This window comes from Xiphophorus hellerii, chromosome 16 (assembly GCF_003331165.1).
Source record: "Xiphophorus hellerii strain 12219 chromosome 16, Xiphophorus_hellerii-4.1, whole genome shotgun sequence".
NCBI classification, from domain to species: Eukaryota; Metazoa; Chordata; class Actinopteri; order Cyprinodontiformes; family Poeciliidae; genus Xiphophorus; species Xiphophorus hellerii.
Window position 1 is genome coordinate 26,132,360 of NC_045687.1, and position 24,584 is coordinate 26,156,943.

At 40.2% G+C, this 24,584-nt stretch overlaps 1 protein-coding gene across 5 annotated transcripts in view; it reads left to right on the plus strand.

Annotated features, from left to right (window-relative positions):
- Positions 1–1,941: 1,941 nt before the first annotated feature.
- abcc1 (ATP binding cassette subfamily C member 1 (ABCC1 blood group)) overlaps positions 1,942–24,584 on the plus strand; it is a 117,777-nt gene continuing 95,134 nt past the window's right edge. For 4 of the 5 annotated variants that reach the window (XM_032588503.1, XM_032588506.1, XM_032588501.1 and 1 more), the window contains exons 1-4: positions 1,942–2,133; positions 18,872–19,048; positions 22,129–22,257; positions 22,967–23,104. In XM_032588503.1, the coding sequence (XP_032444394.1) occupies positions 2,086–2,133; positions 18,872–19,048; positions 22,129–22,257; positions 22,967–23,104 (492 nt within the window). In that variant the 5' untranslated portion in view covers positions 1,942–2,085. Of the gene's footprint in view, positions 2,134–15,817; positions 15,926–18,871; positions 19,049–22,128; positions 22,258–22,966; positions 23,105–24,584 lie in introns of all 5 variants that reach the window. The other variant, XM_032588504.1, reaches the window with a different exon arrangement.

Here is a 24,584-nt window from a genome sequence, read left to right on the forward strand (position 1 = left end):
CTCTTTTTAATTTTCATCAGCTGTTTTTGATCAGTTAAATTCTAATACCTGCATTTTGTGGATTTCCTGATGGCAAAGAATTTCAGTAGTATATTCTTGAAGAAACAAATGCATAGACTAGTTTTTTAGTATTTTTTAGTGTTACCCCTTTACAAGATATTCCTAATCTTGCCAATATTCCACAGGTGAAAAAAATGAAGTCCCAAAAACCTTATTAATGTAGGCTTTAAATAACTTCAAGGTTCTTCATTTTATTAGAAAACCAATACATTTCTAATGCTTTGCAATTTGGAGAACAGAAATACAGGTTTAAATTTTATGAAAGAATTGTTGCTGTTGACTGGCATAATCTACAAATCTGGTTGAAAAATAGTTGCTGCAGACCTCTGATATAACTGGAAGGGCAATTCCCAATGAAGTGCAACAATGCGGCTTTTGAAAAAATATAACAACTGAAAGATCTTACGTATTAGTAGCTAAAATAAATGCAGATCAACAAGCACAGATGCACATTGAAGTACACCTGTAAAATCCAGGCAGTCATGAGACATGGTAAGAGTCCTGTGGTGTGATGAGGATATGTATAGTGCTGCATAAACTCTTTCAAGTTTTGTCAGCAATGACAAACTTCAATGATGTTTGGATTTTATTTTTTAGAAAGATAATAGTAATAATAATAATAGGGTGCCCTCCCCTATGAAACCCTGTGAAGGTGAGTGAAAGGAGAATGGTTGTGAAGCTGTCATCCTTTTCTTGACATTTCCCACTCCATGCATGGCCCTCTGGCAGCACCAAGCCTGCCTTCAGTGGCAGGCTTCTCCATTCACGATGCTGAGATTCAGAAAGTCTTTCCATCCAACTGAGCTCAAACTCTACAGCAGAGTAGAGTCTAGTGTGAGCTAACCACTAACCACAATGCATGTGATAGTTTTCTGTTGAGTGTACAATATTTTTCTGAGAGTAAGTTGGTAAAATTTATGTTTATAGCACCTATCACAGACATTGAAATCACAAATTGCTTCATGAAGACACAAAAATAAAATAAAAACGGACATAAAAAGCAACAGTCTTTAAAATTTTGCTACCATATCAACTTATGGTAACATAATAACACCCCTTTAAATATTGCACTGGTCTGGAGCATTTTCGTCTCTCTGAGCTTGAGATATTTTTTCATATTTTCCTAAATCTAAATAAAAAACCCATTCTAAATCGCAAAGTCGCTCAAATTTAAGACATGATTACAACATACTGAGTTATGTTAATCATCTATCGTTCGTATAGATTTTCTAAATGAATGTAACAGAAAGTGCTTTTATTTTCATATTTACAGTAGGAAATATCCTGTTGCAGCTGGCTGAACAGTGAGGGAATGTCAGAAGAGTGTCGGGTACAAAATTTTAGAGCAACTGGACCCCGACTATCTAACCTTTCTCTGCAGTGATATACCTGTTCTCCAATCCCCCTATCTCCACTCCCCGTGGCATAACATAATGACACATTTTTAATAGATCTATTTCTAATTGTAGATGTGAAGGAATGGGACAAAGTAGTCGATTAAATACACTATTTGTTAAAGGATTCCGTTTGTGTTTTTATTGTTTGTGAAACACATTTGCACCAAGAACTGTGCCAAAGTTTTGTTGTGCTTGTGCACACTCTACGACAATGTGAAGCAACAAGTATTTTACCTTGATAGTAGACTTTTGCCGTTTTTATTTTCAAGTAGAATAAAAACAACAAAACAAAGACAAATAATGTTTCTTCCCTGAGGCTGTTTTTCCCTAAATTCTTGGAGAAAATACAAATAAAAGAAGACAATGAAGTGAAAAAGTTTAAGACGTATTGTCTTAGTGCACTGCAGTTGGATAGTCGGGCTAAACCTGAAAAGATATCCTCGGTAATAGATACTCTTTTAGACAGTAGGTGGCAGCACCTTGCTTTTCCCACTACTCAAAAAGAAGAAATGAGAAAACAACAACCTTCTGCTGTACCTTTAGATTAGGTTTACCTTCTGGTTACAAAACAACTGCTGAATATAAAAAAAAACTAAGAAAAACTGTGGGGAGCTGGACGTGACGGCGAATGGGACTGGAAAGGTTCTGCAGTGCGGACAGTTCGGATCCGTTTTGGGTAAGTTTCTTTTCGTTCCCTCTTTATTTCCTGTCTAAAGTCGTCTGCGGCCGGTGGCTGTCGTTAGCGAGTCGTTAGCCGCCGGGTTGCACATGCTAACAGACTGTAGCTATGGCCCCGGGAAGTTTGATTTGGGTTGTCCAGACAGAGTCAATGCTGGTCTTTGTCACAGAATGCAGCTACTCTAAGCCATTTACTTTAGTCTTCACGTTGATATACTATTTTAATTAACAGAATTTAATGTAGTGTTCCAGTGTCAGTGTAGCAGAGATTGAAGCCTATGATGTAACTAACCTACTGGATGGGCGACTGAACCAGGCACGTGACACGCAGGCACGCACGCACACTATCACTAGCAACGATCAGTGGAATAGTAAACCTTAGATTTATCCGGACCTGGGGCGATTCTAGGATCTGACTTTTAGGGGTGCTTAGCCCCCAGCAGGGTATGAGAAGATATTCATTGGTGCGGTTTTCTAAATCTAACAGCTTACTTACATACATTCACAAACAAAATCAAGAGACATGTTGTCAATAATTCACACAACAAAAGAACAATGTTCATTTTACTCAAACATATACTTATAAAGAGTAAAATCAGAGAAACTTGAAATTTTTCCCAGAGGTGTATAAACTCAGTTTGAAACAGAATCTCTAGATCACATCATACCTGCCAACATCTGCTAACATTAATGAGACACAAGCAGCTGTGGAGTCACTCAGTCCTAGTTGGGTCTGCTCCCCAGAAATTAAAATAAAATTTACTCAAAACTATGCATTTCCAGTCATTTGAAGAACACTAAATACATAGGATTAATAAACCTAAAACCAGTTTATTATCAAGGTAGGAGGTCATTTATTTGGAAATCATACTTAGAATTTGCATTACCCTTATTTTTATGTGAACGTTACGTGACTGTTGGCCTTTTTTACAACAATGAATGTCCATCTATGGAAAAGTAGACATGATGAGTCAGAGTTTTACTATTTCAGTTCACAGTTCATGAAGTGGGCCTATCATAGTTTCAGTACCAAACACCTTTCTGTTCACAAAGAAATAGAATGACATTCTGCACTGCTCTTTAGTTTGACATTATTTAAGTGACTCTAGAGAGATTTGGGAAATTAATTACAAAACAGCACAACAGTCACTAATCAAACTTAAAAAAAGAGTAAATTAAAATAAGAGTAATTAACAAGGCTAAGGACCAGGATCAGACTAACCCATTATTTATCCAAATATTTTGCACATATACAACATTTTGTACAGAATTACAAAATACTCTTCAAATAAATAAATAAAACCAATGCTGTACACAATGTACACAAAGTACTGCATTGCCCATTGCAAAAAATCACTGAGCATAATATTTTGAATTGCAAATTTTCATCTGAATAAAGGTGCTGATGATACAAGTCTGACCCCTTAAAGCTGGTTAAAAAATATATATAATGGTCTTTACTGTTTTCTTTAGAGGCTGGTTCTAGACCAAATTTACCACAGGGACCCATGTAGTCTATGTTTTTATGGAGACAGTTAAAAAGGAATTAAACAAAAACAGCAATATTTCATCATTTAATATTGTGAGCCAAAGAGCCACTTGTGTCTCCAGAGATTCAGGTTGCAGATCCTAATCTAGCAGATGGAAAGTGTGGTCCTATCTTAATACAGCAGTTAAAAGAGCAGTACTATAATTTTTAATTCATTAAATAATTTTTTATTAAAAAATAATTTTAATGTATTTTTAATAATACCTTAAAAAGAAAATTGTGACGAAAAAATATCCACCACTGAATATTTAAAAAAGACATTTATTTAGTATAATTTCTTTAGAACCCCTCTTAGCCCCCGTCTAGAACCGGCCCTGGCCTGCAGGTCTGGGTCTGGTGCACTTTTGCTTAGCATAATTTTTCTTCATTGATAGGAAGTCAGATTATCCAAACTGGTAAACCACATTAATAAAATATTAGTGAAATAATATATTAAATGACCACTGGACAATTATTCATAAAATATATCAACATTTTTGAATAAAACACACAGAAAGTAATGTAATGTAGGAAATATTTATATATGTACTGTTAATCTATTCGTATGATTTGTTCTGTAAATGGCCACTTATTTTGGCTATTGCTATCATTTATTAAATATCATCCAAACTCAACATCCTAAGCAAATAATCAAACCACAATAGTCAGCTAAAATCACAATAAGAAACTTAATCAATCATAACTGAATGTTCTGTACCATATCAGCCTCAGGAGATGATTGAGGATGAAGAGAAGCTGATTTCTGGTTCTTTAGGTTCTGATGGGTCTGCATAGGCCTGTCACGATAGCAAATTTTGCTGAACGATTAATTGTCTCAAAAATTATTGCGATAAACGATAATATTGTTTGAAGACCTTTTTACACTGAAAATGACGTAATCATGCATGCGATTTCCTGCCAAAGATAGATACACTTTATTTTCAAAAGAACACTAAACACTGGAGATGATAAACAAAATAAACAAAACAACCAAAAACAAAGATAAAATGGATTCTCAGTCTCCATTAATAAAAAATGTACTTGAATAAAAACTTAACAAAGTGGAAATAAATACTACATTCAACCAAAAGAGGGCAGATTATGAAGTCTGTATATTATATTGCCCTTCAGTAATAATTAGATTTAAATAGAGAAGATGGGCACATCGACTACCTGATGCAATAGTTCACACTACACGATTTTTTGCTCCTATTTTTCCCCTTACAACAATATTAGAAAGTTGGTCTTTCTAAGATTGTGTGGTGTGTTACGGTAGATCGTCGTTGCCGCTCCGATCCAAATCAGGGGTTTTCCCCGACTGGGAGCTTTAACTCCACCTGTTCAATGTGACAGGTAGCCAATCAGAAAGCTCGGATTCTCCTCCTCCTCCGGATATTTATTATTTACGGGAAAATAATAAGAGGGGGCGAGGGGGATAAAAAACTTCATTTACAGATCCCCCGACCTCCCCAACATCGCTTTACTCCTTTGTTTCTTGGTAGTAAATTTTTTAAAAAACATTTCATGACCCCTTCAATATATTTGGAATTTTACATTGATGCTGAATTTTTGTTTTAAGTTCCTCTAACTATAAAATCTGTATTAAAAATTAGATCTACTCCCAGGACCTGAGCTGACGTTGATAGACTCGATTGGTGTCGCTGTCCGATCTGCTGTGCGCCTGCGTGGTGTTGAAAGCGCCTAAGGTGTTGAGACTAGTGAGTCACCATGAGAAAATATACATTTTCACGACTTCGCCTGGATGACTAGGTGGCAGAGAAGCACTTTGTAAAATATACAGAAAAATATATAAATATGACCTCGTGACTTCGATCAAACCGAACCGAGCGGAACATCTACAGTTCATTAGCAGCGGATTCCTGCAGGGGAGCAGATGAAAAGTTTTACACTGAATATTGGACTACAAAATGGTGAAACTCTTCTGGGTTAAAGTGGTGGATTTGCTGAGTAACTGGTTGGATGTAGCGGTCTCATTGACACTTGCCCTATACCTGTTAGGAGATAGAACCCAAATAACAAATAAAAATGGGTCGGGCGGTAAAGTGGAGGGACCAATGGTTCCCTGGCCCCCCTGTTCCAGCGGATCACTTCCAGTTCAGACTTGTGGGAATAATGATTTAGTGCCCACAGATTCTCTTTTATTTCATAATAATGCTCACTGCGTGCTATTATTACCCCTAGCAACAGTTGCCATGCTGCTGACAATGATGTCATCAGCATGACTTCAAATGATGTCTGTGTCAGGAGGACCTTCTAAGGATGACTCTGTGATGTCAGAGTCCGTGACACGACCAGCTGATCAGCTAATTCTCTGGTCAGTAAACAAAATTCATTTGGTCTTAACACAGCTCAACAAAGATGACTGAAGAAAGCGCACAGAGTGAGGTTTATTTGAGACCTAAGGACTCTTTCTGGACAAAAATAAAAAAAAACTTCTCCAGAAGAGTCCATCCTTGTCCAAGAAGCTCCGACTACAGGAAGAAAAATTTTCTCAGCCAACTGCTTTGGAAAGTGATCGAAAAATCTGCGAACGAACCAACTCTGCATCTCGTCAAGGAAATATTTCACAAAGAACATAGGAGAATTTTGATCTTGCTTTTGAAAAGAACCGGAGAGTTAAATGTGGACGTGCTCTCTGAGGTGTCGGAAGAACTCAGTGATAGAATTTTTCAAAGTATTGCCAGTGATTCTTTCCACTTTGCTTCTGGGCTGCATTTCATTGCACTGCTTGATTACCCGGAGGGACATGAAGTTATCGTGGAAAATTTCAAATGTCACCTGGAGAATCCTGTTCCTCCAAAGAAAAGGTTTTCTTTTGCAAAAGAAAAGTTCATAAAGACATTTTTTCCTACTGAGGACTTGTACTCAGATGAAAAGTGCCTCAGTGAAGATTATACTAAGGCAGACATGGACCCTGAACAGTTTTTGAGGGAAGCCAAGAAGATGGGTTTCAAACGTGGCACCGAAGAAGAAAGAAGATATAAAGTACAAAAAATTCTTTGGAGATTAATTTATAAGTCTAGTTATAGATCGAGTTATGGACATTACAAAAGGAAGCACACCGAACCGGTCCAAAGAAAGCTTGCTCCAAGACTGTGGGAAGAAGTAAAGGACATTGATTTTGTTTTTTTTGACGAGATGGAAAGGAAACACTGCCAAGACATTTTTCAACTTCTCTGTGGCAATGATGATGTTGTTCGAGAACTGCTATTCAAAATGATAAGAAGTGACAACCCAATCGTTATTTACAAGGTCATAGAGTGTTTCAAAAGAACCCTAGCACGTCCCAGGAAAGTTAACCTTCGAAAAGACTATCTTAGAAAAGCATGGAAGGGCTTTCAATATGTTGTCTGTTGTGGAGACGATTTAGAGGATACAGACGATTATCAGAGGCAAAAACCGTCTCAGAGGGGACCAAACATTGAGCCTCGTCCTGCCTCAGAGTCAGGACCTGTCTCAGAGTCGGGACCTGTCTCAGAGTCAGGGCCTGTCTCAGAGTCGGGACCTGCCTCAGAGTCGGGACCTGCCTCAGAGTCGGGACCTGTCTCAGAGTCAGGACCGGGCTCCGAGTCGGGACCTGCCTCAGAGTCGGGACCTGCCTCAGAGTCGGGACCTGCCTCAGAGTCGGGACCTGTCTCAGAGTCGGGACCTGCCTCAGAGTCGGGACCTGTCTCAGAGTCAGGACCGGGCTCCGAGTCAGGACCGGGCTCCGAGTCAGGACCAGGCTCTGAGTCAGGACCTGTCTCAGAGTCAGGACCGGGCTTTGAGTCAGGGCCGGGCTTTGAGTCAGGACCTGCCTCCGAGTCAGGACCTGTCTCCGAGTCGGGACCGGGCTCCGAGGCAGGACCTGCCTCAGAGTCAGGACCTGTCTCTGAGTCAGGACCGGGCTCAGAGTCAGGACCGGGCTCAGAGTCAGGACCTGTCTCTGAGTCAGGACCGGGCTCAGAGTCAGGACCGGGCTCCGAGTCAGGACCGGGCGTTGAGCCAGTACCGGGCTCTGAGTCAGGACCTGCTTCAGAGTCAGGACCTGTCTCAGAGTCAGGACCTGCCTCAGAGTCGGGACCTGCCTCAGAGTCAGGACCTGTCTCAGAGTCAGGACCTGCCTCAGAGTCATTACCGGGCTCCGAGTCAGGACCTGCCTCAGAGTCATTACCGGGCTCCGAGTCAGGACCTGCCTCTGAGTCAGGACCTGTCTCAGAGTCAGGACCTGCCTCAGAGTCATTACCGGGCTCCGAGTCAGGACCTGCCTCTGAGTCAGGATCTGTCTCAGAGTCAGGACCGGGCTCCGAGTAAGGACCCGCCTCTGTTACTTGTAAGTTGGTGCACTTGAAATAAGATAAAACTAAGATATTTGCACTAGAACCTAAACAAAAATGCTTGGTAAGAAGTTTTTGCAGTGCAGAGTGAGACGTTGCTGCTGCAATAAACGACTGATTGATTCCAACACATAAAATGGCTTTTTACACGTCTTCACCAGGTGTGCTAACAAATCTGTCTCCACATGCCTTCAGTTTTTCAAAATAAGAGAAGAAACTAAGGTGAATCAAAATGCCACAGTGCCTGGATGCAGGATGCAAGAAAACAAAACATGACTTTTCAAAATCTCTGAATTTGAAAAGTCCAAAACTTGCTAGAAAAAAAATCATATATGTTCTAAAATAAAACAAATACATGAGTTTGAGTCAAAAATGTCTATAGATGTTTATAGCTCTGCTCACGATGAAATTAAAATTATAAGAAAAATACTTTGTGCTTAACATTTCCTATTAAGAATAAATAAAATTGTCATTGAAATTTAATGACCAAAGTGACAAGGACAGAACATTGTCTGGTTCTTTAATTGGCAGATTTAGGTAAATTTTGGTAGATTTAGGAGGGTTTGAGTGTGTGTGTGGTTCTACAAAACAAAGTAAACAAACATAATACAAATTACAATCCAAAGTATACATCATATTAGCAGGCTACGTAACATATTAGTCACATTCTTGTCTTCTAGACCCAAAAGGCTTTACTAGGCCTAAGCCATATTGGGTAACATTCTTCCCATTACTCCAGTCTTGTGTTTCAGTTACTTGTAATGTTAATTAAAGTAAAAGATAGCAACATGATAAAAATCACTAGTTTAACCGAAAACTTAGCTTAATTTAACCATAGCTTTTACAAAGTGAGAAAACAAAAAATGTTCAGAGTTACAAAATACACAAATTATCTTTCTAAAACACAAAATATATTGTATTATGGACACACACTTGTAGAAACTACATAAAATGCCTCCAAACATGGCTACTGCCGATTTACACTGCTACACCCAAAACAAAACATTGCTCACAAAACGGTCGCGCCCCCTAATGGCCAGGATAGGAATTGCACCACAGTCAGAGCAGCAGCAGCAGCATCTGTACTTACACTTTGGAAAGTCCCATCAAAGACTCAGCATTTCACCAGTTTAAGAGCCAAATTTTGACAAATTAAAGAGAAAATTGTTCTCAGCATGCAGAAGTGCTTGACTTTATAAGCTCCATCTGTTTTACGTTTCACACATACCTTAAAGGAATCACTACGTTATTAATGACTAATTTCCATGTTAACTAAGCCCCATTTATACTTTATGAAATCAAAACACAGACTTAGCCAAGCCAATAAATATCCAACCTAATGAGGTAACTGAGGGTAAATCATGGGGCTCGGTAGGCCTGTCACGATAGCAAATTTTGCTCAACGATTAATTGTCTCAAAAATTATTGCGATAAACGATAATATTGTTTGAAGACCTTTTTACACTGATTTAATGTAAATGACGTAATAATGCATGCAATTTCCTGCCAAAGTTAGATACACTTTATTTTCAAAAGAACACTTAACACTGGAGCTGATAAACAAAATAAACAAAACAACCAAAAACAAAAATAAATTGGATTCTCAGTCTCCATTAACAAAAAACTGAAAAAAAAAACTAAACAACATAAAGCCAAAGTGGAAATAAATACTGCATTCAACCAAAAGAGTGCAGATTATGAAGTCTGTATATTATGTTGCCCTTCAGTAATAATTAGATTTAAATAGAGAAGATGGGCACAACGACTACCTGATGCAATAGTTCACACTACATGATTTTTTGCTCCTATTTTTCCCCTTACAACAATCTTATGACGTTGGTCTTTCTAAGATTGTGTGGTGTGTTATGGTAGATCATCGTTGCCGCTCCGATCCAAATCAGGGGTTTTCCCCGACTGGGAGCTTAACGCAGCCTGTTGAATGTGACAGGTAGCCAATCAGAAAGCGCGCGGATTCTCCTCCGCGGTTTCTGAGGGTAATTACCGAGGGGAATCCCAAACAACTGACACGGCGCAACCCGAAGTCCAGCGGACATCGGAGATGATATGTGGAAACAACATTAATGTTTATTCAACATGCAAAGAATATAGAAACGACAAGGGGAGGAGTTGGAGCGAAATTGCTACCGCAGTTGATAAACCCAGTAACTTTTCAGCTGTTCTTCGTTAACGTGACATAAATAGGTTCTAATGATTTTCATTCAGTCAGGACTTTACGCTGACACTAGCCACATGCATTGCAGGTAGATTATAGTAAAGCATTGATTAATGCCTGGTTTTAAAATTAGTTCACTGGACTTGTAGCCATTATTTTGTGCCCATTGTTGGACACCACACGGCAGGATCGAACCCGATCGAACAGTTATACCTAGGATTTCTGTCGGCTAATGTGTGGTCTCAGGTTTTGAAAATGGGCCGACAATCGGCTGACAGCTCGTGTGCGCTGGGCTTTACACTAAGTAAAATGAGGAAGGGAGGGTCAGTGGAGAGCACTGGAGTTGAGCCTTTTTTCATTCAGTGTCTTTAGCTGAAAGAGAAAAAGGTTGGAAGAGACGATAGTGCCGATAATTAAAATGAGGACGATAGTTTTAATTTATCACACGATTAATTGATTTACCGTTTATCGCGACAGGCCTAGGTCTGCAGTTCCTCTCCTGATCCATTCTGTCTGATATACAGTAGCACACTGCGCCACGACGGAAACTTTTTTTTCCTTTTTGTCTTTCGATGTACACAGTATCCATACTCTCTGAAATTGTTCAGCTTATAATGCGCATCTTTTCACTCACGTCTGTATTTTTAAAAGCGTTTTTGCTTCTAAGGACATGGAATCGGGTCGAAGACGTTTTAAAAAGACGCGGGTTCATAGCAGCTCACCGCGGCTGCGTAGTGTCCGTCTCTAGGCAACAGTGACGTTCAGTGTCGGTCCGTAGCTTTTTGGGGTCCTTTAGCTCTGCCACGACAATTTAGCTGACCTTAATATTTCCTGTGTTTTATTTTGGTCAATATTGTTAAACTTAGTGTTGATGTGTGTATGATAGGCGTTTCTATCGGACAGTAATGTATCGGTTCAATACAGGACGCACATTTAACGGCCGACTTAAGGACGACTCCGTATTTTACGGGATGCGTGGCAACCTGATTCAGGGGTGCTGAGATACAGTTTTAGGGGTGCGAAAGCACCCTAAAACAGGCCTAGATACCCCACTGATCCGGACTGCTCCTGTTGGACCGCTGTTCTGACTATCAGCGCTACCTGGTCAGATTTTCCTACCGTAGCACCGATAGATGGCTGTAGTGATATGTCACAGTGAGGCTTCCGTAGCCTGGGGGCAAACCGATGAGCATGCGCTGTACATCCAGTTGGTGTCAGTCACACACAGTAAAAGTTGAGTTCTACAAGCTGCATAACTGGTCTATAACTGGCTCTTCATAAAAGGTAGCCGTTCACGACATGGTGTCAGAAGTGGCCGACAGGACGCCTAATGAGTGCGATATGGCAAAGTTCGGACCACCAGAACCCTTCGACTTCTCCCGCCCGGCGGACTGGCCCATGTGGCGCCGTCGCTTCGACCGCTTCAGAGTAGCATCGAAGCTGGACAGAGAGAGCGGGGAAGTACAAGTTAACACGCTTCTTTATGCCCTGGGACGAGAGGCAGAGGCTATTTATGACTCTTTCGTGTATGAGAGAGAAAACGACGAAGAAACGGCAGATGAAGAAACTGTAGAGATTCATCCCTAGCTGGACTACACAACGGTAATGGCGAAATTTAGCGACCATTTTGTGCCTAAAAGGAACATTATTCACGACAGAGCTTGCTTTCATAAGAGAGTGCAGAAAGCCGGAGAGCCAGTCGAAGCATTCGTTAGAAGCTTATACGAGCTAGCGCAATACTGTGAGTTCGGAGGCACCAAAGATGAACAAATTCGAGACAAGATTGTGATAGGCATATTGGACCGAGATGTTTCTCAAAAATTACAGCTGGAGGCAGACTTCACGCTTGAACGAGCTATTCAGATAGCACGCCAAAGCGAACAAATCAAACAGCAGAGCGCGAGTTTGCGTGTGGAACATGCTGTGGACGGAATGAGTCAAGGGAAACGGCATTTATGACGAAACGGCAAAAGAGCAACAATGATGCACAATGGCGGAGAAAACCGGAGCTCGGTGAGTCCAAATATCTCCTTACATGCTCTCGCTGTAATAGACAACACGGAAAAACACAGCCATGTCCAGCTAAGAACAAGAGGTGCCGGAAATGCAATAAAACTGGACATTTTGAAGTTGTCTGCAAAACAAAAATGCTGAAAGAGGTGACAGTGGCTTCTGACAACCCGACCGAGAGGGAGGACATGTTTTTTCTTGGAGCGGTAACTAACGTTAAGCCAGCAATAATTGAGCAGCCAGATTCAGAAAATGAGTGGCTTGTAGAGTTACCGGTAAATGGTTGTTCTGTCAGATTTAAAATCGACACAGGTGCAGACATTACAGTGATGTCTCAGGGTGCATTTAATAGACTGCCAAAGAGCCCAAGATTGGTCACAGCAAGTAAAATGCCACTGGTCACCAGCCCTGGAGGTGAAGGCCGCTGTGTGGGCAAGTTTCTGGCCACAAGTCAGTTTAAGGGACATAAATACCGGTTCTGGGTTACTGTCATAATGGGACCCTATGCTCACAACCTTTTGGGAGGCAGTGTTGCTAGGAGGATGGGTTTGGTCAGAAGGATCAACAACATCAACACAGACCTCCTAGGGGACGTATTTGGGGAAATTGGCCTGCTTAAGTGTGACCCCGTCAAAATAGAACTGAAAGCAGACACAGAGCCCTACAGCCTGACAACGCCACGCCGCGTCCCATTTCCTCTCCTTTCGAAGGTTGAAACAGAACTGAAGCGTATGCTACACTTGGGCATCATAGAAGAGGTTACTGAGTCCACTGATTGGTGCGCCCCGATGGTTCCTGTCGAAAAGAAAAACAGAGATCAAGTAATAGTATGTGTGGATCTGAAACGCCTAAACAAAGCAGTAAAACGAGAGCGCTACATCTTACCGACTTTGGAAGACATTGCTCCAAAGCTGGCAGGGGCTAAGGTGTTTTCCACCTTAGACGCCTCATGTGGATTTTGGCAGATCCCTCTGGATGCAAAGAGCAGAAGACTGACAACGTTTATAATCCCCATTGGTAGATTCTGCTTCAGACGACTGCCATTTGGAATCACGTCAGCGCCAGAAAGTTTTCAAAGACAGTTATCCACTCTGTTAAAGGACCATGAAGGTGTTGTCGTAGTCATGGACGACATTCTTGTTTATGGAAAGACTAAGGAGGAACACAACAACCATCTGAATGCAGTTATGAAGACCATCAAGAACAGTGGCTTGAAGCTGAACAAAGCAAAGTGTCATTTCAGCAAATCAGAAACTCGGTACTTTGGTCACATCATCAGTGCGGAAGGCATTAAACCGGACCCGACCAAAGTAGAAGCCATCACACAGATGCAGAGTCCCACAAATGTGGAAGAGCTCCGTCAGGTTCTGGGTCTGATTAATTATGTGGGGAGATTTTTGCCAGGCCTCTCCACCAAGCTATACCCAATCACCAGCCTGTTGAGAAGAGAGAACAAGTGGGTATGGGACGACACACAAGAACAGGCGTTCAGCGCTATTAAAGCCATGCTCGTGTCAGCCCCAGCTCTTGCATATTATGATGCAAACCGGAAAACCGTCATCAGCGCCGATGCAAGCAGCTATGGCTTAGGGGCAGCTCTACTACAAGAACATGAGGACGGCTTAAAGCCCATGGCATTCTGCTCCCACACGCTGTCGGACGCCGAGAGAAGATACTCTCAGATCGAGAAAGAGTGCTTGGCAGGGGTGTGGGCATGTGACGGTTTGCACGCTACGTTCAGGGAATGGACAGTTTCCTTCTGCAAACAGACCACAAACCACTTGTGCCACTCATAAATACTTATGACCTGGACAAAGCCCCTCCAAGGTGCCAGAGACTCCTGATGCGCCTTTTAAGGTTCAATGTCGAAGCAGAACATGTTCCCGGCAAGCAGTTGGTGGTGGCCGACACTTTATCCAGGAGGCCGCAGAGATAAGTGAGTGACGAGACCACAGATCATGTGGTACAAGCACACGTTGAGTCGATTGTAGCAAATGCACCTGTCTCATCCCAAAGACTCTCTAAGATTCTTGTGGCCACTCAGCAAGATCATGAATTGCAGCAGATTACAAGTTTCATCAGGAATGGATGGCCGCCTAAAACGGTGATGAACCTGCCTCTTCATCGTTATTATTCTGCAAGAGCGCATCTCTCAGAAACGGATGGATTAGTGTTATATCAGGACCGACTGGTCATTCCTGCTGCTCAGAGGGCTGAAGTGCTATCAGATCTACATAAAGGACACCAAGGACTAACACGGTGCCGGGCACGTGCTAGGATGGTTGTGTGGTGGCCGAGCATCAGTGCTGAGATTAAACAGACAGTATCATCATGCAAATTCTGCATTGAAAATAAACCAACCCAGAGGCATGAACCTCTCCTGACTTCTACCCTACCAGAGGGCCCCTGGCAGCGAATTGCTGCTGACCTGTGTGAGTTTGAGAGATGGAATTATCTCATTGTAACCGACTATTACTCCAGAGACATTGAAGTAGCTCGTCTGTCTTCTATATCTAGTCGTGATGTCATCAGTCGACTCAAGGGCATGTTTGTGAGGTGGGGAATTCCACTGGAACTGGTCAGTGATAATGCCACTCAGTTCACATCTACTGAGTTCCAAGACTTCACCAGAGAGTATGGATTTGTGCACACGACCTCTAGCCCCCATTACCCTCAGGCGAATGGTGCTGCTGAACGAGCGGTTCAGACTGCTAAGAACATCTTAAAGCAGCCTGACCCCCATTTGGCCTTGATGTGCTACAGAGCAACCCCTAGTAGTGCTACAGGCGTGAGCCCTGCACTACTTATGATTGGGAGAGAGGTTAGAACTACACTTCCGATGCTGGAGAACAAGCTGCAAGCTGCTCCGGTGGACAAAGAAAGTACAGCAAAAGGACAATCAGACAAAGTCAGGGTATCGGTTCTTCCATGATCGCCATCATTCTGCACAATCACTTCCCACACTACAACCAGGACAGAACGTCAGGATAAAATTGGATGTGAAAAAGGCTGGAAAACCCCGGCTAAGATTATTGCCAAATGCAAGGAGCCATGGTCTTACATGGTGGAAACAGAGAATGGAGCTGTGCTACGACGGAATCAGAGACACCTGCAAGCCGTCCCACAGCCCGCCGATCGACCAGATCAGTTACAGTCACCTGATTCCCCAGTGAAACCGACCAGTAGCTTTCTACCTGAGGACAGTTCCGACTCCATGGCCAGAAGCCCTGTGCAAAAGCAGCTGTACCCAGAGGTGGAGCATCCTGCTTCACTTGAAGGTTCACAGATTACATCCAGGGGAAGAGTAGTCAGAATTCCTCTGAGATATAGAGACACTTAGTGATTCAAAGTCCTCTACTTCACATGTTAGTTTAAGTGTGAAACCTATAGAGTTCAGAAATGTCTTAAGTTTGTTCTACTTTAAGTTTACAAGGCAAAAAATTATTGCATATTACAATTTTGATTTATTCATATAAGGGTAATTTGACACGAAAAAAAGGGGGAGGAGAGAAAATGAGTAAATTGGAATTTGAAAGTGCACTAGAACTGTAAGAGTAAAGATTCACATGCTAAAGATGTTGGAGTTACCAGCAGTCTACTAAAAGCAAGTAAAAGTTTTAAGTTTGTTTTGTAGGATTGATAGGAACAGCAACTGTTGAGGGCAGAATAATCCCTACGTTGCTGTGGACTGAGGGCAGTCTACCCCAACGTCCTAGTGTTCAGATATGCTATTTTCTAACCTGTAAGTATTTCTGCAAAGTACCAGTATAAGGTTAAGCATGTGTGTTTCGCTGCTGAAAGGGGGAGATGTAGTGATATGTCACAGTGCGGCTTCCGTAGCCTGGGGGCAAACCGATGAGCATGCGCTGTACATCCAGTTGGTGTCAGTCACACACAGTAAAAGTTGAGTTCTACAAGCTGCATAACTGGTCTATAACTGGTTCTTCATAAAAGGTAGCCGTTCACGACAGATGGCTAAGTCTATCTGTCAGTGCTACGCGTCCAAAACTGCTACCGTCATGTTTACGTTTACAAACAGAAAACTACAGCGGGTTGTGTTAATGTTAAATATATTGGATAACATTATTTGAGTGACGGGACTCAATAATGTCCGGGACTCAATAGTGACGGGACTCAATAATGTCCCGTTAAGTTATGCTTAGCTTAGCATTGGAACAATTTATATACAGTACATGACAAAACCACAAGAAGATCACTTCCTTTATCTGAATATTCTACTCGTTTAAAATGAAAAGCTGTAGATGTATGCACTAAAACTTTTACTAGAATATCCTACCTGTTAAAAAAATATTATAAATACAAAGGTGTTTGTAAGAATAAAACAGTATCACACAGGGGAAACAAGTTTTTATTGTAATTAAATTAAACACAGACAAATACAGATCACCGCAACTCTTTTTTGCGCATTAATATGTTGTATGACAGACTATCAAATGCAGCGCAGCCACAATGTGTCCACCGAACTGCACAGTTCATTGTGTTCCTGAAATGATAGGATATGATTAATATACACTAATATTACACGGCTATTACACAGCTTCAGTCCCTCATAGTATCGCTAACATCTATTTAGCAAAGTTTAATAATAAAAACAGGGGGCATGCTGTGGTGGTGCAGGGGGTTAGCATGCCCCACGTTTGGAGGCCTTAGTCCTCGACGCGGACGTCGCGGGTTCGACTCCCGGTCCCGACGACCCTTGCCACCTGTCTTCCCCCCTCTCCTCACCCTCCTTCCTGTCTGCCTACTGTAGAAAAAATACGAGCCACTAGCGCCGCAAAAACTCTTCGGAGGAAAAAAAAAAAATAATAATAATAATAAAAACAGAGTGTAATTAAACTAAAAATATTTTAAAATATAGGGACAAAATAGCCCAAAAAGCAACGTATTTTGTCCTGATTAACCGCTAAACAATGACTTGTTTACAGTGGTAACGACTTTGAAGACGGCCAACTAAAGCCTAAGCTGCCTGTCATGTAAAATAAAAACATGAAGTAATACAGCAGCTTAATGAAAGCCAGGTATAAAATAAATTAAATAAAGCTTACAGTAATCTTTGATTAAATAAAACACATGAAACAAAACTTCCACAGGTAGGACGTATTTGTAAGAAATCTGCTGGGTAAGCAGTATGTGACGTGTAGCATCGATGTGCGCATGCGCATTACCACGGGTAGCATAGAAAAACAGAACACCTGGGCTGCTGCTAGACTGTGGAGTGCCGTTTATAAAGTCACACAATCAAAAATGGATAGCAACAACTTGGTTTATTTAGCATGTCATACAGAAAGATATGTGAGTGTTCAATTTTCAAAGTCATACTTTTGCCACGTTAATCCGTGAACGTTCGGCGAATTTGAAACACTATTAAATGTCCATGTTTGGTTCACAGTGGTTGGACGTTCACTGACATTAACTGAATGTCTAATAACAGGATAATAATAATAATAATAATAATAGTAATAACATCAACTATTATTATTATTAAATTATAATAAATTATAATAATAAGCTAATAATATTATTATTATTCGTTGAACATTGTTGACTTTAACGGACATTATTCACTTTGCAAAGAATATTAATTTTACAGTATTAACATCAAAGACTACCAAGACAAAATATGATTAAAAAAATACTTTTTTGTATATGTACAAAAAAGAGCCACCGCTTAAAAGTACAATTTTAAGAGATATTTACACCAGAACTAATGTCATGAACATTGACATATGCACAAAATGGGGAAAAAAGAACCAAACAAACAAGAAAACAACCTTGACTCTTCTTAAAATTGTTTTGGTGTTTTGAATATGACCCTTGGTTCTTTGGCACCTCCCCTGAAAAGCAGACAAAATATATATTTTTTAAACCGAGGCATGTATTATAATAGAAATGTTTCGTAGTTTCATGAAACTACGACACATTTCCTCACCATATTAGGGTATGATGAGGATTTAGGTTCCTGTGTTGTGTTTTGGTTTATTAGTCCCTGTGTCTTGCCCTTGATTTATCCCAGTTGTGTCTCGTGTTTCCTGTTTACCCCTTGTGTATTTAATCCAACCTGTGTGTATTTTCCTGTCGGGCTTTAGTCATTTGTCTCTAGTCATTGCTGTCGTTTGTCATTAGTCGTGTCTCGATGTCCTGAAGGACAGAGGACAGTGGTTGATTTTTAGGCTTTTTTCAGGTACATAAGATCGGGGGATAAAATCAGCTTCACATGCAAGTATTGGCCAATCACCGATCTTCCAAAACTAAGGAAAACAGCATTGATAAATCAGTTGGCCAAGTACTTGGTGCAAGCCTAGCTTAATGCTTGATATGCCTGTATTTTGGACTGGTTGTTTGAACATCTAGCAAGTTTTCTTTGTTAACTTCAGAGGTAATTTATCCTCATTGCAATTTCTGGGCTGCTTTGAGGACCCCAAAACCCAAATTTATGCCAGTTCATAAATTTACTCCTTCCTTCATAAAACAGTAACTGAGAGAGACTGTGAGCTGTTAGACTATTAATTCCTGATAACCAGGTGGTGTGCTGACTTGTTAACTTTGATTAAGATGACCATCTTTATTAATAATTTCCCTTGCCACTTATTCGTAGCCAAATTTTTCACTGCTTTTTGGTTTAACCATCCCATTTTCCAATCCTTTTCAATCCATTTGTCTCCGACAGGATTGGAACAGTACGTGGAACACATCTAATCCAGACCTAACTCCGTGTTTCCAAAATACTGTCTTGGTGTGGGTGCCATGCTTCTATCTGTGGATGTGTGCCCCCATCTACCTCCTCTACCTCCACAGCCATGACCATGGCTACATATGCATGAGTCACCTCAACAAAGCAAAAACTGTGAGTGATCATCAAAGCCTTTGGTCTTATTTTCTGCTCTGCTTTTAACTAAAGTTAAAAGTTTTTTTTTTTTTTTTTTTTTTACTTTAGTTAGAAATACTTTTTTTTAACTAAAGTTACATGTACAATATTGTGTTTGCATTACTGCTAGTATGTTTTGTTTATGACATTATTATTATATGATTCCTCAGTCAATATATTGACACTTTTTCGTTCATACCTGTCTGTGTGGGCTACATTTCCACATTTTTGTAATGTATGTTTCCTCTCTTATCTGCCTGCACTTTTACATGCTCGCTATAGATCAACTTGATGGGGTTAGGTCTTTCAGTCATACACGCTTCTTTCTTTCTTTTGTACGTGGGTCATGGAAAATTATACTGAAAGTCATGGAGAGTCATGGAAAAGTCATGGAAATTTTTTTCTAAATACCAGTGGGAACTCTGTTTTTTCTAAAGTATTTTTTACTTGAGTTAAAAAAAACCCACCAAGATCTACAATGGTGAGCCTAAAGGACATTTCTATTGAAAGATTTACGAATAAACACATGTCAATTTTACATACTTTTGCACTCAGCACCTTTCAGTTTTTTATGTGTAAAAAATATTTTGAATCGTGTATAATTTTCTTTCTACTGCACAATTGTATGCCACGTTTTGTTGATCTGTCATAAATATATTACCAATGAAATATATTTATGTTTGTGGTTGTAATGTGACAAACTATGGAAAAGTTCAAGAGGTATGAAGACCCCCTGAACTTGTCAGTTTAATGTATGGGTGTACCGATACCACCCCTACATCGGTTCAATCGATATAGATTATAGGTTTATAGAAAATGTAAGTCTATAAATGTATATATCCATACTGTATGTGAATTTATAAATCTACAAGTGAGTCCAGAGTAAACTTAAATTTAAAGACATTGGGTGTTGTATAGTCTATTGGGTACAGGAAGGAATGATTTCCTGTGGTGTATTTTTGTGCTATCAGTCTCTGGCTCAATTGGCTCCTGAATCCAGCCAGCACATCATGAAGTGGATGATACTCATCATCCAAGATGACCTGCATCTTGGACAGAATCCTTCTCTTCGACACTCCTTCCAGAGAGTCCAGCTCCACTCCAACAACATAGCTGGCCTTGCAGATCAGCCTGTTCAGTCTGTTGGTGTCCTCTACCCTCAGCCCACTGCCTCAGCATACAGGATAGCACTGGCAACCACAGACTCATAAAACATCCTGAGCAAAGTGCGGCAGATGTTGAAGGACCTCAGCTGCCTCAGAAAGTAGAGGGGACTGTGGCCTTTCCTCTATACCAGTGGTCCCCAACCACCGGTCCGCGGACCAATTGGTACCAGGCTGCGCAAGAAATAATAAACTTCTTCCGGATAATTTATTTTGAAAATCCTAAACCGTATTTTACCGGTTACATCTTGCGCGTCAAAATTGAGCTAACTTGCAGCAGAATGAGTAACAAAACAACATCGGAGTACTGCCCCCCACCCCCATCCCCCGGGACCGCAGCAAAATTGCGAAGGGCTGACCGGTCCGCGCGACTAAAAAGGTTGGGGACCGCTGCTCTATACGATCTGAGTTCTTAACTTGGTTTGTTTTATAATCAATATGCATCCCAGATTAATTACTGTTTTTATCTAATGAATAAAATAAAATTCATTATTCCCATCTCAACAACAAGATTTTGATGAAGAAGCAACTGCTGGTCAACATTTGTGGTATTAGTATTGAGGCAACTTTGTTGTAGTTTCCTAATGACTTTACCACATCTTTACTGTCAATAACTGTTTTATGCTGCACTAAACAAGTATCTCTAGAGAGTTTGAATGTGTGGTACTTAAATAATTAGCTAATTTGACAGTGATGGGGTTTCATCCCACAATTGGTGGGTATCCGATTTGATTCCTGCTCCGTCCACCACTGTTATTATGTCCTTAGGCAAGACTCTTCACCCACCTTCCCCACCAGTGGTGGTTAGAGGGCCCAGTGCATGGCAGCCTCAACAATTTTTAGTGTGCTCCAGGGCAGCTGTTTCTGCAATCAAATAGACAAATTTGCATGTCTGACTGTTCAGGAAGGGTCTTTCTTAAGGTGTCTCCAACTGTGGAAAACACCCTCTCTTTAAAGATCGACAATCGGTCAGAAAATTGCAGTCAGTTCACCCTTAAAAATTAGTACTCCTTAAATTCAATCAGCATGGTGGGTGATTGATAACCACAAGTTAAACTAAACATGTCAAAAGTTGAAAAAGATTTCTGTCACTGCACCTCGTTGGCTGCAGTGGGTGCATCTGACATGGGGGGATAGATCTTCTCAGTAGAAAAGAGTATCGCACAAGACGTTACAAAAACAAATCTCAAAATCAGTTGAGTACCCAAAATACCAAAAAATTGATGCATTGTATTTTTTGAATCTCACGCAAAAATTAATAATGAAATAACAAGTAGATGTCGATTCTCAATTGAAAAACAATTGAACAAAAGGTTCAATTGTTCTTAAATATTTTTCTGCTATGCTTTTGGTCCACTTCTGGGAAGATTGGCATGAGTCTTAAATGTTTTCCAATTGTTTCACTCTGTTGAATAGTAGAAGAAATTGGTGCTATATTGATGGTGTCCTAATTCAGACCATATGCTCTTAGACAGCATGTTTGGATTGACACAGTCGATCAGTTAAGCATGTTTTAATTATTACCACTACTACCATTACTTGTTTATGATAAAATTCAGTAGAAGCAGTAATGGGAGGGAGTTGCAATTTGGCTTTATATATGGAGGGAAAACAATACCGTTGTGAAATTAGTATTCTTATAATACATGAGGTCAGAATTTTCTAGAGGCTAAATTATTTTCATCATGTCCTGATATGTAAAACCTTAAGGGGGTTACTTCTCTCAGCTTTTGGTCCTTAGAATGAAAAATTAGTTTTGTTGCTTTCCATAGTGACTATTTAATATTCAGGGAAACTATTAATATTAATGTGCAATATTAATATTAGCTGTGTGATTTAATTTCCCCAATTTTAGATTTTGCTTTTTCTGAAGTCCAGAATTGTTCCTTTTTCCAGGTGGTAGGTTTTCTATTGTGGGTCGTCTGCTGGTCAGATGTGTTCTATTCTTTCTGGGAAAGGAATCACAGCAGCAACTCCACTGCACCCGTCCACCTCGTCAGTCCTACTTTACTTGGCCTCACAATGGTGAGAGATTATTTGACCTTTATCCATCATCTCCCTGTGGAGCAGAAAAAATATTTTGTGGTATTTATAATTAAAAGATTCTTGTTTTTGTTCTGTATTTTTTATTTAGAAGGGATTGCTATATGTTTGTTCAAATTTCATAAAAACATTTGGTAACACTTTATTTGACTGAGTGTGCATAAGACTAAAATAACAGCGTCATAAACATGACATAACACCTGTTATGAACATGAAGGAGTCTTTATGGATGTCTGACTGATGTGAGGAAGTGTCATTTGGTAAATAATGACACTTTTAATTCAAAGTTGCTTTAAAAGTTGCATTATAAGGCCATTGAAATGACCAACTTTGCCTTGTGTTTTTTTTATGACACTTTGATGCAAAGTTGTCACTTTTAATGGACTTTCAATGCAACTTTTAGAGCAACTTTGCATTAAAAATGTCATTATTTACCGAATTACACTTCATGACAACAGTCATAGACATTCATAAAGACTCTTTCATGTTCATGACAGAGCTTATGTCATCTTTATGACAGTGTCATGTCAGCCTTATGCACACCCCGTCAAATAAAGTGCTACCCAACCTTTACTCTAAGAGGTGCTCAGATATTTTGTCAGTGATTAGATGGTTATAGAATTCTGCATGACTGTGATGAGTTTGCTGAAATTAATTCATGTAAATGTGCTTTAATTTGTCTGTGATCCAGCTGCTGGCCACCTTCATAATTCAATATGAACGATTAAAAGGGGTGCAGTCCTGTGGAGTTCTGCTGATCTTCTGGCTGTTAGCTCTGCTGTGTGCCACGGTCTCCTTTAGGTCAAAGATTCTCCAGGCGCGGAATGAGGTCAGTTTAAAAGATTCTTTACATTTTCTACCAGAAAATGAATTGTTCAAGGATATGTTTATTGATTTTATTTATACAGTTAAGAAATTGCAGTTAGTGTACCCAGGGGCGCTGCCAGGAATCTTGGGCCCCATGGCAAAAAATTAAATTGAGCCCCCCCAGCACAGCTGCTGTTACAATTTTTTGAGCCTATCTGACCCATCAAAAGCGTCACAATTTTAAACGTTTGCAACTGCTTTGCTTTCTTTGGTCCAAAACTGATAACTGGCACAATATTTACTGCTCATGAATTTTACATCCAACAGTCCGCATACAGTATGCAAGTAAGTTGCTTAAATTTTTTCAAGTAGTTTTAGATTACTGAAATGTCTTTCCCCACCAGCAACAGTCATAGACAACATGCAAAATATACATGAAGAAATCCAGACTTCTCAAAAAATGCTATGTAGTTGCATTTTATTCAAGCTGCAGTACATAACTTTAATAAAAAATGTTTTCTCCATATTTGTTAAAGCTGTCACCATGTCGTGACATTTTGTTATGAGACAGATAATCTGTGAAAACAATCAATCTCCTCCACCTCGTCCCTGAATTACTATTGCTAGCTAAAGTAATGCAACATTCCGGACAAAACAACCAATCAGAATCAGGAGGAGGGTCTTAGTACTGTCAATCAACTTCATTCACTCACTGCTAAATGTGCTAACAACTTATTATTACAGGAAAAATGTTTATCTGCTGTCACTGGTAGACTAGACTAAGCATTTACAACAGGCTATGCTAGCTGCAGCATAGCACAGAGCGATTGGGAGGAAGGATGAGCAGCCACATGAGATTGTGATTGACAGCACTAAAACTCTCCTGCCACTGACTGGTTGTTTCTAGCACTTTGAGAAATCAGAGGAAATAGATTTTCACAGATTATCTCTCATACCATACTGTCACAACATAATGACAGTTTTAACAAATATGTGAAAAATATATATATATTTTTATAAAAGTTACATACTTTAGCTTTAATTTAACGTAGGAGACTACAGGTCAGGAGGGTCATTTGCTAGAGTTGCTGCTGACTGACTCATCTGTTGTTAAGTGGTAAAAGATACAAGGGACACCTTAAATATATGAATGTCGTGGAAATTTTTTGCCTTATTTCATTAAATGCTAGTGAAATGGAGGCAAACAGTAGTCTGTAGCTAAGCTAACTATGCTAAATGGTTGATAATCTCACACAATCTACTCACCTCTCTTGAATAAAAACTGTGTTATAAATTGACACTCTTGCCTTTTTCTCTCTCTCTTTTTTTTATTTTTTACTTTATAATTTTTCTTAGTAGCATAGTAACTGCCACAGTCGTTTGTGTCTTCTACTGACTGTTGCTGAACACCGTCACCGCCAAGCGCTCTAAGCAGGAACGAACCATTTCATGCAGATCCTGGGGGGGTTCAGGGCAAATATGGATGTGTGTTTTTTGGTCTG